This window comes from Chenopodium quinoa, unplaced genomic scaffold, assembly GCF_001683475.1.
Source record: "Chenopodium quinoa cultivar QQ74 unplaced genomic scaffold, ASM168347v1, whole genome shotgun sequence".
Classification (NCBI taxonomy): Eukaryota; Viridiplantae; Streptophyta; class Magnoliopsida; order Caryophyllales; family Amaranthaceae; genus Chenopodium; species Chenopodium quinoa.
This window is the reverse complement of record NW_018743204.1, coordinates 2,652,727-2,669,110: the sequence shown is the minus strand read 5'-3', so window position 1 is coordinate 2,669,110 and position 16,384 is coordinate 2,652,727. Positions and strand designations below refer to the sequence as shown.

The 16,384-nt window shown below is 36.5% G+C and overlaps 4 protein-coding genes across 4 annotated transcripts; 3 read left to right on the top strand and 1 right to left on the bottom strand.

Moving 5' to 3' along the window:
• Positions 1-4,217: 4,217 nt before the first annotated feature.
• Positions 4,218-6,904, top strand: LOC110733896 (gamma-interferon-inducible lysosomal thiol reductase-like). The gene is made up of 5 exons (XM_021913972.1): positions 4,218-5,528; positions 5,760-5,825; positions 6,277-6,417; positions 6,502-6,594; positions 6,672-6,904. Exons 1-5 carry the CDS (start codon positions 5,247-5,249, stop codon positions 6,879-6,881), a joined length of 792 nt encoding a protein of 263 aa, XP_021769664.1. The 5' UTR covers positions 4,218-5,246; the 3' UTR covers positions 6,882-6,904.
• A 487-nt stretch (positions 6,905-7,391) lies between these two features.
• On the bottom strand, positions 7,392-11,299 carry LOC110733897 (protein diaphanous homolog 1-like). Its single transcript, XM_021913973.1, has 5 exons — positions 10,870-11,299; positions 9,207-9,348; positions 9,020-9,121; positions 7,707-7,780; positions 7,392-7,513 (listed from the first exon to the last, which is right to left on the bottom strand). Exons 1-5 carry the CDS (start codon positions 11,045-11,047, stop codon positions 7,407-7,409), a joined length of 603 nt encoding a protein of 200 aa, XP_021769665.1. The 5' UTR covers positions 11,048-11,299; the 3' UTR covers positions 7,392-7,406.
• A 168-nt stretch (positions 11,300-11,467) lies between these two features.
• LOC110733895 (protein FAR1-RELATED SEQUENCE 8-like) lies at positions 11,468-15,667 on the top strand. Its single transcript, XM_021913971.1, has 2 exons — positions 11,468-13,550; positions 13,814-15,667. Exon 1 carries the CDS (start codon positions 12,191-12,193, stop codon positions 13,313-13,315), a length of 1,125 nt encoding a protein of 374 aa, XP_021769663.1. The 5' UTR covers positions 11,468-12,190; the 3' UTR covers positions 13,316-13,550; positions 13,814-15,667.
• Positions 13,349-14,346, top strand: LOC110733763 (protein FAR1-RELATED SEQUENCE 5-like). Its single transcript, XM_021913828.1, has 2 exons — positions 13,349-13,550; positions 13,814-14,346. The coding sequence occupies exons 1-2, from the start codon at positions 13,349-13,351 to the stop codon at positions 14,344-14,346; spliced, it is 735 nt and encodes a 244-aa protein (XP_021769520.1).
• Positions 15,668-16,384: the final 717 nt, after the last annotated feature.

Genomic DNA, 16,384 nt, shown 5'->3' with positions numbered 1-16,384 from the left:
AAATTCAATTTAAATCTATTGGATAAGAAAATATCTATTTAAAAATTTAAATAAGTTATCTCTAAAAATATTTTTTAAATTTCTACCGCAATGACCACAACCCGGTCCACGATCAACGCATCGTATCTGTACCGCAACATCGCGACCGTACCGCATTTTTATTTTTATTCTATGTTTGATTAATTGGATGAAAGACAATACCTATTTTTCCTTGAAATATATATAAAAATAATTACTCTCTACGTAGTCAAATGCGTACTTTTAAAATACGTTGTACATATTTAGCTAATTGACTCTATTTTGATAATCCATGTTTTTATTATAATAAAAATGTGCATGATGTTTAGAAGAAAACAAATATATTTTGATAGTTTAATTCACAATATTACTAGACAATTTTTTTACACTAATTAATTTTCTCCTCAAGTTGTAAGTTATACGAAGTAGTTTAACTCGTAACCATCTAATAGATGTGGGTGACTTTCTTAGCCGTTTATACATTACATTGTGACATAGATATAGTCCATATGGACTATATCCAATGAACACTTGATATGAATCTAATACGGCAAAGATCCTCTTACATGATCACACATCATCATTATGAAAATTATATGCTGGAATATACGAGGTGGGAAAAAGCCTGAGGCTTTGGCTAAACTAATAATTTTAAAAAATAAACATAAGCCAGACATAATCTTTGTCTTGGAAACAATGACGAACACTGCTAATAGTAAAAGAATATTAAAATCTCTACATTTTGATCACACGTTTATTATTAAACCAAATGGTCATTCTGATGGCATTTGGGTGTGTTGGAATGTTGATAAAATCAGTATTAATCAAACTACTTTGACGAAAAGGTGTGCCCACTTAAATATTATTTTTAAACCTCTAAACTGCGAATTGTTAATAAGTGGCATTTATGGTCCAGCCCAAGAGTCTGTTAGAAATGATTTTTGGGAGTACCTTGATTCTTTTAGCTCAAATATTACTATGCCTTGGATTATTCTAGGAGACTTTGATGAAATGTTGTGTGTAAATGATAAAATCGGTCAAAGACCGATTCTTCCTCACTAATTACAACGCCTACCTAATTTTATAGCAAATACTAATGCAATAGACATTCCTAGTACCCAAAATTCGTTTTCATGGAAGCAATGCGTCAATAACAGAGTTATATATGAAAAACTAGATAGAGCGATTTGTAGTAATGATTCCTTCGAACTTTCCCGAAAAGTCAAATAAAATTTGATGTCTTTACAATATCATATCATGCTTCTCTAATTTATGATTCTCATTATCATGATCAAATTATGACCTATTGACCCTTTCGATTCCAATACCATTGGACACTGGAGGCCGATGCTCTTGCAATCGTGAAAAAAACGTGGCCATTACCAATTCGGGGATCAAGATTCTACAAAATTCAACAAAAATTGTCCCGTACAAAGGTCGAATTAAAACAATGGCCATAAAAAAGATATGGAAACAATAATAATAAGCTCATACTTAATGCAGAAAAAATAAAGGACCTCGAAAAAGCGTTATGCATATAACCCTTTAACCCGATTTTAGTAAGTCATATGAATAGAATGTAACGCCAAAGAGAAAAACTTCTACTCTTTGGCCAACGACATTGGGGTGCCCTTTCTAGGAAAAATTGGCTTACGCAAGGTGATAGAAATACAAGATTCTTTCATAATAAAATGCGTAAAAGGATAGCTCTTAATACAATTTACAGATTAAAAAATACAGATGACATTTGGGTAGAATCTAGGGAGGAAATCCACAATCTTCTCCTAGAATCCTTCAAATATAGATTCAGTTCTAATTCACCTACTAGTCGACAAATTGATCTTTCGTTCATCGAACCAATTGTTTCACCAGATGATTGCAACACCCTCCTCAGCCCAATCTCTAAGGAAGAAATAAAAAGGGCATTTTTTGTTATGATGAATCCAAATAAATCCCCTAGATCACATGGCTTTGGGGCTAAATTTTTTCAAGCCTATTGGCCAATAGTTGAGAACGACATCAATATAGCGATTCAGAGTTTGTTTTTGCATGGGCAGCTTCCTCCCTTTGTGAACCACACTATTATTACCTTAATACCGAAGGTAGATAGCCCAGAAACCCCAAATCATTTCCGGCCAATTAGCCTAGTAAACACAATCTACAAAGCTATATCAAAAATCATGGTTAATCGTCTATGTACAATCCTAAAGAAATCGGTTAGCCCCTTACAAAATGCTTTTACCCCCGAGCGCTCAATACACGACAACATCCTTATAGTGCAAGAAATACTTAACACCTTCCATAAATCAAAAAATAAGACGGGTTGGTGTGCACTAAAACTGGACATGGAAAAATCATATGATAGGATTGAATGAGATTTTTTGTGGGAAACCCTCAAATGTTTTGGATTCCCCTCGAAATGGATTCATTGGATCCAGGAATGTGTCACAAAAGTGTCATATTCTCTCAAAATCAATGGAGAAATTACAGAATGGTTCAAGCCTTCAAGGGGGTTAAGACAAGGGGACCCCCCCCCCTCTCCGTATTTTTTCATCTTATGCATGGAAGTTCTAATTAGAAAATTATCCCTAGAAAGCCAAAAATATAAATCAGGGATCGGGTTCAAAATTGCTCCTCGCTCATTTAATATTCCATGTCTCCTTTTTGCAGATGACAACTTAGTTTTATGTAAAGCTACAACGTCGGCTTGTAATAATTTAAAGAGATTACTAAATGAATTCTGCTCCTCCTCTGGTCAACTATTAGTCGTCGCAGTGCCCTTGCAGCCCATTTCAACATGACTCCCAAGTCCTCTCTCGGAAGATATTTAGGGGTCTTTTTTAGCTCTTATTACCCTATGAAAAAAGATTTTAAGAGAGTGCTTGATAGCACCCAACAACGAATAAGCTTTTGGGAAGCAAATTACCTCTCTAAAGCGGGTTGCCACACTTTAATCCAAAGTAATTTAGAATCCCTTCCATCCTACATTTTCTCTTCATCTCTTCTTCCCGCTGATATTGCAAAAAATCTAGACTCCCTCCATAGAAATTTCTTTTGGAGGCAGCAAAAAGAAAAAAATGGTACCCCTCTAATAGCATGGAATAAAGTTTGCAAACCCAAGAACCACGACGGCCTAGGTTTAAGGCGAACCCTTCCCTTAAATAAAGCATTCCTCGCTAAGTTAGGATGGAAGATTCTATTAGACCCTACTAATCTTTAGGTTAAACTTATAAAAGAGAAATATCTCCATAGCTCCTCATTTTTTGACCATCATCTTCAGCCTAAAGACTCACATATATGGAAAACCATTCTCGCGCAGAGGGAAATTATGCGCAAAGGGCAATCGTTGGAAAATCGGTGATGGCAATGACATTTACTTTTGGCTAGACAACTGGATGACAAACAAGAGCCTCCTAGAAACCTTAGAGTTACAAGGCCACCAAGTCAACATTAACTTAAGGGTTGCAGACTTTATTCTCCTCGATCGAAATTGGAATAAACATAAGCTTTGTTCTTTATTACCAAACTATATTGTACAACTAATCATAGGCATCCCCTTACCTAACTCTCAAATGACTTGACACACCAGTATGGGGCCCTACGCCTTCGGGAAATTTTTCAGTAAAATCGGCTACATGGATAGCACATGATTTAGAGCCAAATGCTTACAATGGCCGCATCGTTGGATATGAAAATTAGACATCCCGCCTAAACTCCAAATCTTCTTATGGCAAATAATGCATAATAGTCTTGGAGTTTGAGACACCCTTTATAAAAGAACGATTATTCCTTTCAATCATTGCACCTTTTGTTCCGCCTATCCGGAATCTCACGACCACTTATTTCTTACTTGTGATAAGGCCAAAGACATTTGGAACCACACTTTAACCCAAAACTGGTTGCCTGGTGCACTTTCACCCACAGACTTGATAACGACATTATCTACGCTTTGGAAAAACAACTCCTCCCTCCAAAAATTTATCTTCCTTTTATGGAGTGTCTGGAAAGAACGAAACTCTATTATTTTCAAGAATGAGACTTTTAGCATCCCTAGAACCTTCCACCAAACGCAATTTGCGTTCAAAGAGTGGAATTATCGCATTCTCATAAATACCTCTTTAAGCTCGGGGTCTCCAATGCAGAGATCCCAAACCCATCATCTACCTCACCCAAACCACCCCAACCCACAATTGGTTACATGGGAGGCTCCTCTTCTCAACTCTTTCAAACTCAACTTCGACGGTTCGGTAAAAAACACCTCAACAGCAGGAGGAGTCATCATCAGAAGGTACACCCATTGCAGCACAAACTTTCAACCTTGGAACCACCAACATCTTCGTAGCTGAAGCTTTTGGTCTCCACAAGGGAATCATCCTCGCCCTCCAACAAGGAATACAAAATCTTCACATTGAAGGGGACAACCTCCTTGTTGTCAACGCAGTGAACGATATTTGGTCGAACCCGTGGCAAATTGATCACATTATAGAAGATATCAAGATCCTACTTCGCAGATTCCCCCATTGGGAACTTCGGCATGTCTACAGAGAAGCAAATAGAGCAGCAGATTGGATTGCACATGTTGGGCATCTTATCACCGACAAATTGGATATTTCATTTTGTACCTCTTCAACTTTATACCCCATTCTCACCTCAGATGCTTTAGGATTGCCCCTCGTGAGGAGGGGGTCCTAATTCTTTCCTTTTTTCTTACCTTAAAAATAAAAAAATAAAAAAATAAAAACAACGAACACTTGATACATACTTCATTTTAGACCAAAATTATACTTGTATTTCATTACAGAGTACATTATGCGTAGTAGTCAAGACCAAACGTAACCAATTAATGACACTTCAATGTGTGAGTTGTGACACCAACTCCAGAATCCAAAAAACTCAGATTAATTTACACATCTTGTATGAATAAATATTTTCATTTACCCCTACTTTCGTACAGTCAGTAAAAAGCACTGTAAACATTAAAAATGAAATAAAAAAAGAAACTAGAAATGAAATAAAGATGGTAAGTAATCTGATATCTACGGAACCATACGGCATGTCTATTTAAACTTTAAAGCACCCTTTCTTCTTTTATTACACTTTGTTCTTTTCTTCAATTCATATCTATGCTCTTTACTTCTTTACTCCCTTAAAACTCTGTTTTATTAATGTCATACTCAAAGCTACCCTTAAACTAGCTAGCTTCATTTACACTCAATAAGAGTTGTTCAATGGCTTTTCATGTGTATCATCAAACTTTTCTTTTATTTTTTCTTCTTCACACATTTTTCTTTCAGTATAACTCTTGTTCATGTTATGCTCAGATTTCTGAACTTAATGATCAGAAGGTTGATTTAACTTTGTATTACGAGACACTTTGCCCGTATTGTTCCTACTTTATTGCTCATGATTTGGTAAATCTCTTCTCTAATGGCCTCATTTCCATAGTCAATCTTAGGTTGGTTCCTTGGGGTAATGCTGCTGTTGAGCCTTCTGGCTATTTCCAATGTCAGGTACGACTATGTTACATTGCTTTATTTTGAATTACGTAAGAAAATTACATGTTATGATACCATCCAATCCTTGTGAGGGCCGAGGGGAATACTTAAAGAGTCTCATTTAGGTATATTTATGCGCGTATAGAATCAATAGATCGTAGTAAAATTTTCTTTAAATTACATTCATTATTGTGGATTTCTTATTTAATTTCAAACTTAAAAGAGTGCTTAATCCTTTTGTTGCAGCATGGATCAGGAGAGTGTTTGCTGAATGCTGTTGAAGCTTGTACCATTGATTCTTATCCTGATATTGTAAGCCCTCTGTTACTCTTATAAATAATAAATAAACAAACAAATAAATAAAATTAAATTAAATGAAAAGGTTGGTAATTTCAATTGTATAGCAATTATTTCAAGACGTCTCAAAATAGTTTATGTAACTATAAAGTTTAAACGGGCAAGTGCATTATAACTCGCACATTATTTGCACCGTCCAAGTGTTCAAATCACTGACATGAAAGGCATGTGTTTCTTTTTCCATAGATTGCATGAGCCAAGATATTGGTTGTATTTATCTTGTGAAATGTGGAGTTCGGGTCAGAGAGCAAGTGGAAGTGGAAGGTTCTAAGATTGTGCAAAACTAGAACTGCAATGATATGAAGGATGGCGGCAGAATTCATTGATTAAATTGTCAATACCCTCAATAGTAGGAAAAGGATTTATTAGCAAAAAAATGACATGAATAAATTTGTTTTTGTTTCAGTACAAGCACTACTTCTTGATCCAATGCATTGAGAGTCTAGCTTATCAGCAAAGAGAAGCGGAGTGGCAAAGTTGCTTTGATAAAGTATCACTTGATTCCAAGCCTATCTTTGACTGCTACAATCAAGGAAATGGTCGAATGGTCAGTTACTCAGCTCGACAGTTCCTATTTGATTGGAATAAACTGTCTAAAATATAATATTTAGCATGTTAAATGATTCTGCAGCTTGAAGTACAGTATGCATATGAAACTAGTCAGCTAAACCCACCTCACGAATACGTGCCATGGGTGCTTGTCAACAATCAGCCACTCCGTGAGGTGTAACTCTCTCCCTCTCTTTCTCGCATGCTCTGTCTTGCTCTCAAGTATGTGTAGTCTAATGTGGGTGGTTGCAGGACTACCAAAATTTCATCACGTACATCTGCAAAGCATACAGAGGCACGTCAATTCCTGCAGCTTGTAGTTCGGCAGAGTTCATGATCAGCTCGTTTGGTGACAAAGCAATGGATATATCTCAACAGGTGTGCTATGTAGGAGGCCAGCTGAACTTGACCTCATTTGTGCCAACTGAAATTCTTCAGCAGAATAGAGAAGTATTCAACTGAAAAGCCAAAATGAAGCACCAAGTTTCAACAGTTTTTATCTTTCAAAAGGCAAAAGGCATAAAGGCCTGGCCTAGTAGTGAGCTTAGCTTGTGACGCATCCCATATATTAGCTGATTTGAAGCATCAGCTAATGCAGAAAACACGCATGTTTGTGAATTCTATTGCAAATTTCCAATCAAAAGTTCTATTAATTGGCTTCACTATATATGTACAAATCTCTTCGAACGACTAAGAACAGAAAATTGACACCACAGCAGTTTACATACAACCTTGAATCCTGTAACAACCCTCAGCTCCATGTCAACAACATTAAATTTCTAATGATAAAATCACGGCCTGAAAAGAAAATCTTAATCAATAATCTCCTTTTAAAGGCATATAATAAATACAGCATAAGATCCATACTAATAAATTGATAAGAATGCTCCATATAACAAAAATATACAGAGAAGCTAGTCCCACTACAAGAAAAACAAAAATTTGCAAAATGGTACAATCATACATATAACACAGTCACATGAATAGTTATAGGTTTATCATCTTCCATGTCTTGTTGCATATATCAAAGGCATCTTCCTGCAGTGGATCAAATTCAAACTTCTCCACTGCCTTTTTATCACGATCTATGATATCTGGAAACCAGATCAAGGTGTAACAAATTTGGCAAAACAAGATGGCACACGTACACGCGCACACACACGGAGAGAAGCATAAAATTATGTTGAGAGCAAAGACCAGGGGAGGAATAAGCAGAAAATACACAATAATAATATCCAAGATGTAGTTTGTTATTAAAAGAGGGGGGGGGGGTAGAGAAAAGGATACGCCCAGAAATTTTTGATGGATTCTCCAGATCTGGAATAATCTTTGTGACAGATGCATAAAATGAAAGTTTCCTCCTGCAATATCATATGATTCTTATGTCAAGAACAGAGTAATTTAGTTGTAATCAAGACATAGAAAGCAAATTATCCATTCAACTGGAAAAAAAATATATAGCATGTTTGTACAATAAACAAAATCTTCTCGAACAAGCATTCATACATTTTAATCCGCATTTATAAAATTGCTCTTCCTTGGAAACGGTATGACTACTACTGTTCCAACTTTTGTTTTAATTACTACCATATGCAAGAAAGTCAGGCAAAGCATTTACCCAGTATTAGAAATTGTGTTTCCGAGCTCAACATAGCTCGACAGAAAACCAGCAAAGTCTATTTCTTAAGCCATGAAAACTACTCCATAACTACTTGATGGGTTTGTACCTCTCTATGTACAAAAATATCCAATAAAATAACTTTCAAACAAGCAATATATCAGAACTGTGAAAGACAGCTGATCACTCAAATCCTATAAAATTAAAGGATAAATACTCTAATATCTCTTTCACTCATGAAAGACCCAGTAATTTTCAGCCTATATTACCTTGAGCCTCTCTACTAGCTTCAAACTTCCAATAACTAAATGGAGAAGAATATTACGCAAAGACTCAACAATGCAGTAAAGAGCATGCATGGACAAAAGTGATCAAATAGAACTTCAAAACACAATATCTATGATGAAAATTCCAATCACCAATATGTAGATCATTAAGGTTTTAAGAAAATAATTTTTACAAAAGGTGTATTCTCTTGTAATCTTTAAACCTTACTGCCAACAAAATGCATCAGTAGACCATAGTGAATATAATGACTAGTCAGATGTGACTTCAATAATCTTTGCCACAAAGTTTGAAAATGAAATGCAAGCATATACACAATGTTCACTTTCATAGCATGTTATAATACTCATATGGAGTTACTTTTGAGAACTGTTACAAACTTGTTGTAACACACTAACACCCCAATTCTCTATTTCCAAATAATCAAGCATTCCAAAAAGTAAAGTACAATCAGGGAATACATAACAATAAAAGTTAACTAGAACTTTGTCAAGCACACTAGCATACAATTAATTAAACAAACATTAAAGTCATACTAAGCCATCACATAATTGCATGTTACATGTTTTAATCCTTAATCATGGTACGTGGCGGTGACACGTTAGTAATTCTCTTGTATTTTATTTAATGTATTTATTTGGGAAAGGGAGAATTATTGGGGTGTTACACTTGTGTCACATTATTCTATTATACTTACTGTTCTTTCTCATGTTCGTCTTCAAGTTTCTTCAGCCTCTGACTCTGCTCCTCTAACGAAAGCCGTTGATGGTCTAGCTCATTAATCTTGTCAACAATTACTGTGTTCATACAACAAATAACTCAGTTTGAAGAACAGAGAACCAACATATGACCAGCAAATATAACTGACAAAACAGAATACTTATCTAAGATCCTCTCGAAGCAGCTTCTCTCTTTTGAGTTCCTCATCAAGCTCTTTCTGAAGGCGCTCTAATTCTTCATTGGAAACCACTTCAGATCGTGCCACTTCTATCTTGTGCTTGCAATCATCAATCTTATCCTGATAATCTATGGAAAATGTGAACGTGATTAAAATAACTAACAACTTCATCGAGGTGGCAGTAGGCACCAATACAATCATAAGCAAATTTAAAGCACTATACTAAGACATACATACACGGCACTTCTTACTGTAATATACACATATATCCTTACTTAAAGGAAACTTCTTTCTATGTATGCTTAAAAGTAGATAGAGCATACAAAAATTTCTCAACAAGGGAAATTGAATGGCATCAACATTAGACAATGAGAAATTCACCTCTAACATGACTTAAAAAAGAAGCATATATTTTTTGAAGAGCATGACTAGTAATCAAATAAATGGTTACCAAAAAATGGCTGGACGGTATAAATATCTGAAATCGGGCAAATAGTGCTAGTATGGTACCCTACATCCTTCTTGGATAGAAGATTAACATGACAAGATTGAATATGTTGTCTTGTCTCCTACATCCTTTTTGGACACCATTCAAGTGATCAAGAGTACTTCATCCTTCAGTGCAACCAAGAACATCCTTTTCATATTGAAACCTGCTATCTCTAATTTTATGCTAGAACTTCCAAAGAAATTAACACCCTTGAACTTAAGGCAATTTGCAAGTCACAATTCAGAGCTCATTTGTCCAGTGGTATTGTGAGCAGTGATGGTAGTCGATGTGGTAAAATTGATTGTCCTTTGCTAGTGACAATTAATATAGGGATAACATAAATACAAAATGCTGCTCACAAATGAGAGGGATATGGCATTACAAACTCAGGCCTTAAGATTTAAAATTCGCTCACAAAATAAGCTATATTGAGGCACTTGGTTTTATGTGATACTGCATACAATGCTTTATGTGATGATTAGCACTCCTCGTATTCCTGTCCATCCTATACTTTCTCTCAAACTGTAATGCTGTTTGGTTAAGATCAAATCACACAGGAGATACCACTTTCTAGGGAGCCATTTGGTTGACAAAAATTAAAGTTTCATCCTAGGATTTTCTATTTCCTACAAAATGAGAGAATTCGATTACCTATTCCTTCCAAGGTAAGTAGAATTTCCCACGGTAAATTCAACTTCTTACAATCAACCAAATTGTTTTCGATACGACCTCCATGGGAATCAAAATTCCCACAAAGTGTTACTCGTATTTCTTATGTGCAACCAAACGACCATTGAGTTATTAGTTGGACTCGCCCACAAGTTTAGCAGTACAAAGAATGACAAGTTTACATTAAGTTTATAGTTTATACACCTTTCCATAAACATTATACTCAGGCAATCATCTCATACAGAATAATTTTCCAACCAAATTACACTACATATATAGTATCTTCCCTCACCCAATCAGTTCAAACAACCCCAACTCAAACAATCCACTAATTCAAGCATAATTAGTGCACCCCAAAATCCATCTTTGGTTTTAAAAATCAATTCTCTAAAATAACAAATTTCCAATTTTTCGTCTGCTAAACAATGCAATCCCATATACAATTGTACATAAAACAAAGTTAAAAAGAGGGGGGGTGGGGGGGGGGAACCTGAAATGGCGATCTGGGTAGTGTTGAAATCAGAGTCAGAAGATGATTGAATAGATTTGGATTGTTGAACGCATTGGGTTAACAAATTGAAGTCTCTCTTATCTCTGAGAACACCAACGAGGTCGTCGCAGTAAGATAATAACTGATTGATATCGATTTGCGGCGAATTATCGACCATTTTTCTAGGGTTTTGGGGGTTGAAGAAGAAAATTCAACAAGGGTTAAGGTTGATTATCAGAAAGAAAGAAAAGGGTTTATGCTTTTTAGTTGTATAAAAGGAGCAAGAGAGTAGGAATTGATAAGGTTGATAATTTCAAAATGAAAGTTGGCGCCCAGTCCACTCCGAAGAGTCCGAACACCACTCTACCGTCCAGGATCGGTGGGAAATGGGAGGTTTTTCTAATGCGAGAGTACGGAGTAACGGGGAGTGTCTCACAACGGCATTTTCGCAAATAAGAGGAAAATGAAGTAAAACGGGGTGGTTTTTAGAGGGAAAACAAAATAGTATAGTAAAAATGAAAACGGGGTGGTCCCAAAAGAAGGATAGTGATATTTTGTAACTTTAGGGGAAAAGTAAAAAAGTAAGTGGAAAAGGGAAAAAATTCATTCCATCCACTTGCTTTGTAAATGTCGAAGGGAAGAACCATGAAAAATTGAAAACACCATGAAAGTAAGTTGAAAACATTGGGAAAGAGGGCAAAAAATAATCGTCATAGCTGTTTTTAATAAATGGAGGGTGTTGCTAACGACAGATGTGTCGTTAGTGACACTGGTAATGATAATGGCGCAGTACTTGATTTGGTGAAGCATGGAGGTGACAGCAGCCGACGACATGGAGCTGAGTACGAAGAGGATGGTGCGGCGTTGCAGGCGTTGTTGAAAGGGCTAAGTATAAAAATTTTGCCTTTAAAAGAAAAATGGGTAAGTTAGGGTTTACTCAGAGCACCCACAAATTGAGAAATTGTTGTTGATTGCCCTGTGGAACCAATATAGGAATCAGATGACCATGAAAATAGGAATAAGAATGTGGTAATTTATATGGAATTATTGTTTAATTCATGCTGAATTACAATTTGAGTAATTATTTACTGTGAATTATTGTGTGTATTAGATGTTTAATTAGAATTCTAGTAAATATGTTAAATGAAATGTATATGTAAGAGTAGGAGACTGAAATTTGTGAAATGGTGGCTAAAGTATGAAATAGGGGGAAATTTTAGTTAATGTTACTATTTACCAGGGAATTAGTTGTTGTATGTGTTTTCATTGATGAAATGTGGTTGTTGGTGCATTCAGTTAGTTGATAAATGTTTGGTGAACAATGAAAAGTTGTTGGTTTTGCTTAGTTTTCATGTTATTTGGTTATGGTTATTGTTTTTGTTTTTGTTTTTTATCCAAGGTTGTGATTGGTGAAGAGTCTTATAAGACTCCAAAAAAAGGCTTTAGTAGTGTGGCTATTTCAGTTGAGATAGAAGAGTATGTTGAAGTGGATGTTGGTCTTCCTCCTCCTGCATTTGGAATGGTTTTTCAGTCATGGCAGGAACTTGATGAATATTTTAGGGAATACGGGAAACAAAATGGATTTGGGGTAGTTCGTACTAGTGCTTGCAAAGTAGGAAAAGGCCCTAATGCAAAAATGAGAAGGAATTGTTTGTGGACATGTGAGTGCTATGGGTTGCCTGATAGGAAGCGTACGAAGGTGGAGGAGAGTTTAGTGACTGATGCTCAAATTGTTGAGGAGGAGGAGTGCGCTGTGAAGAGGGGGAGTAAGAAAGTTGAATGTCCAGTGAATATATATGCTAATGTTAATGAACGTGGCGAATGGGTTATTCAGAGGGTGAACCTTGAGCATGGTGGACACACCCCCACTCCAGGCAAGGCTAAGAATATAAGTAGGTTGAGGAAAAAGTTTCTGGTGGAGAATCCTCATGTTGTCAGGCAGCTTTTCAATGACAGGAGGTTCGGGGTTCCCGTGTCACAAATCTATAATTGTATGGCTAGGGACCGTAATAGGTTGGAGAACATGCCCTTTGCTCAGAAGGATCTTCATGAAGAAGTGGCAAAGCAGAAGAAAAAAATATTTGATGAAGGTGATGCTAAAGCAATGTTTGCTTATTTCCAGACAATGGTTGAAGATAACTCAAATTTTTTCTACACCTATCGAGTAGACAAAGAGGGTAGGTTGAAGGATGTACTTTGGGTAGATGTAAGGAGTCGGGCTGTCTATGAAGAGTTTGGCGATGTAGTGTGTTTTGATTTCACCTACTTGACTAATGAATATAAGCTACTGTTTTGCAACTTTGTTGAAGTGAACCATCATGGTCAAACTATTCTATTTAGGTGTGCGCTTGTTAGTAGGGAGACTGCTGAAACATTTGAGTGGGTATATAGCAATTGGTTGAGGTGTATGGAAAACAAAACCCCTCTTGCAATACTTACCGATTAAGACCTTGACACGAGGAAAGCTCTGAAGGCCACAATGAAAGGCGCCACACACAGATGGTGTATTTGGCACATCCTGCAAAAATTTTCAACAAGGTTAGGAAAGCATTCTAACTACCCCGAGTTGAAGGAAGACCTTGATAGTGTTGTGTATGATAGTTTGGATTGTGAAGAGTTCGAAAGACGGTGGCCAGAAGTGATCAAGAAACACAAAGTTGAAACGGACTACTGGCTGGAAGGTCAGATGATGTATTTTCAATGTATTTTAATTTTATTTTGTTTTACCAGTAACATTAACAGTGACATTTATAAAGTGATCTTGCATAAAACGGTTGCTTATTATTTTAAGTTTGGATATGTTGTTTGTAAGCATTTCAGATTTTGCTAATTTATTGAATTGAGTTATTTGTGTTGTTGTGTGTGTAAGTGTTGTTGTGTGTGCAAGTGGATTATGTTTTGATAATTTACCTGATATGAGTTTATGATACTTTATAATGGATAGGCCTGTTTATCGAACGTCATATATGGGTACCTGCGTTCGTGAAGCATATGTTTTGGGTCGGCATGAGAACAACCCAGAGGATTGAGAGTATACATAGCTTTTTTTATGGTTATTTAAGGAAGCACACACTGCTTAGTGAATTTGTGGAGAGATATTGTGAAGCGTTGGAGGTTAGAGCTATTAGTGAGAAACGAGCCGATGATAATAATTCTAGATTTGTTAGGCAACCCACGACAGCGTTCCCTGCCGAGTCTGTTTTACGGAAAATCTACACAGATGCCAAATTTAAAGAGGTACAAAGGGAGTGCAGTAGGATGCTATATGTGACCAATTTGGACAAGAGGCAAATATCTGATACACTGAATGAACACTCACTTGAGGATTATGTTTGGTACAAACCAAAGAACTCAAGGAAAGAAGTACCGTCGAAGAGGAAATGGGTGTACACAAGGTTACGTGCAATAGCAGCACCAAAGAAGCAAATTGTGAATGCAGGTACTTTGACTGCCATGGCATCATCTGTCGGCATATGATTATGGTGTATCAAATGAACGACTGTGGAGAAATTCCTGAGAATTACATATTACGTCAGTGGAGGAAAGATGTTATTAGGAAGCACACTAGGATGAAAGTTAAGTACCATGATCCAAACAAGACGGAGGTGGTCTGTAGGTTTGATAAGATGATGGTGGAGTTCTCTCCCATTTGTTCTAAGACATCGGTTTGCAAAAGTGCGTCGGATGTTGTATTGAACGGTCTGTAGTTGCTTGATATCCAAGTAGAAGAGAAATTGTCTATGCTTATCCGGAACAGATCGGACCTTTTGGGGTGTAATGGCACACTTCCTCTGTGTGCCTGTAAAAGGAGGGTACACCACCAACCACTGAAAAGCAAGGCAGCTGTGCCCAGAATTTGTCTCTACAACTTGCTAACATAAAGGACCTGCCAATTCCGAAGAAACCTCCTCACCGTACAACTGATTCCCGATATGTCATGTGTTGAAAAATCGAAGAAACCTGGTAAGAGGAGTTATGGGAACCAAGGTACATCTGTTGCTGGTAAGAGTCAAAACAGCCGACAATTGTTTTGTTCTCAGGTAGTTGATTGTTGTTATTACAAGTAACTGATTAGTGTTGTTTGTTTTAAGAGATAAGTGCTTGGTTATTGATTTATGATATGTTATTAACATACTGGGACTTAATTAATAGTGGTAAGAACAAGTACCATTTCCAATGATGGGTTACAAATGATAGATGTTGATGGCTCGTCGGGTTATTTTACCTCATTGTCCGGAGTGCAGCGTCCTCCATTTTCTGGCAGACTTTCAATCTCTTTATTAAGATGGCCTCATCCTGTTTACCCGCCTCATTTCCTGTCGTACCAACAGTTTTGTCAAATGCAAGGATTCCCGATGTAAATGGGCGGTTACATGTCTCCTAATACGACTGTTTCTCAGTCCCTATATGTGATGAGGCCTGCAACTCCGGCAACTATAACTTAAAATCCTAACTTTTCTCTGTGAAACCAAAGAGGAGCTTAGCAATGCAGGCGAGAGAGAATGTCGCCCCTGTTCATGGAGCACCCTTTTTTGTAGTTTTATTAGGTTCTGGGTTCTAATCTGCTCTTTTGGGGACTTAAAATCTTTATGTAGCGTAGACCTAACACCTAACCTCACCGGAAGCGAAGAGCACCCCTTTTGTTTTAATGGGGTTTAAAGTTGAAGATGTAAAGCTGATATATAGGCCCATTTTTTGTACAGAAATGCTTATTGATATCTTCTGGAAATATGTAATTATGAAGGTGGGTTTATTTTGAAAACAACTATGATTCCTTTTGAAATGAACTATGATTAAAATGGTGAAAATGGTGTAGCCTTCAAATATATTTGCCTAAAAACCCTATTGCAGGTTTGAGTTAGGTGTTTACACTTTCGACTATAATTGTGAGCAAATGTACTTTACCCTTTATATCCCTCAGTTGGATGTAAATTAATGACAGAGGTATCCATATCAATTTTAGTTAACAATTGAAATCCCTCAGTCGTATGGTTATTACTGTTTCACTATGGTTATTGAAGAACTTATCGGGACGATTTCATCCTGTCATTGGTTTTGTTTATGTTTGGGTATATCCTTTATGGCTTTTAATTTTAATATCCTTGTTGTCAATTAATAAACCCAATAACGCTTTCTTTGGTTTGTTTTGGTACAACGTTTTCTCAGTACCCTGATCTACAATTGTAGTGAAACCCCCTTTGTGTTGAGGTGTGCCTCATCATATTTCAAAGGTACTTGCTTTTAACCTCTGTGAGTAAGTATTCTATGTTCCATAGTTACATAACCACTAAATGTGATTGAGCCACTACATCATTGTAATCATCTAGGGTTCTGCTGTACTGATGAAGGGTTCCACTGATATGATAGAGTACGACAATATCAATTAGTACCATTGTAATCAACAAAGGATCCTTTACAATCCACAAGGGTACCAGTACAATTTATTATGGAGAGAGTACCTTTGTAAAAACGTAGGGTACCAATGAAGTGGTTTATGTATTAAAACAATATACTA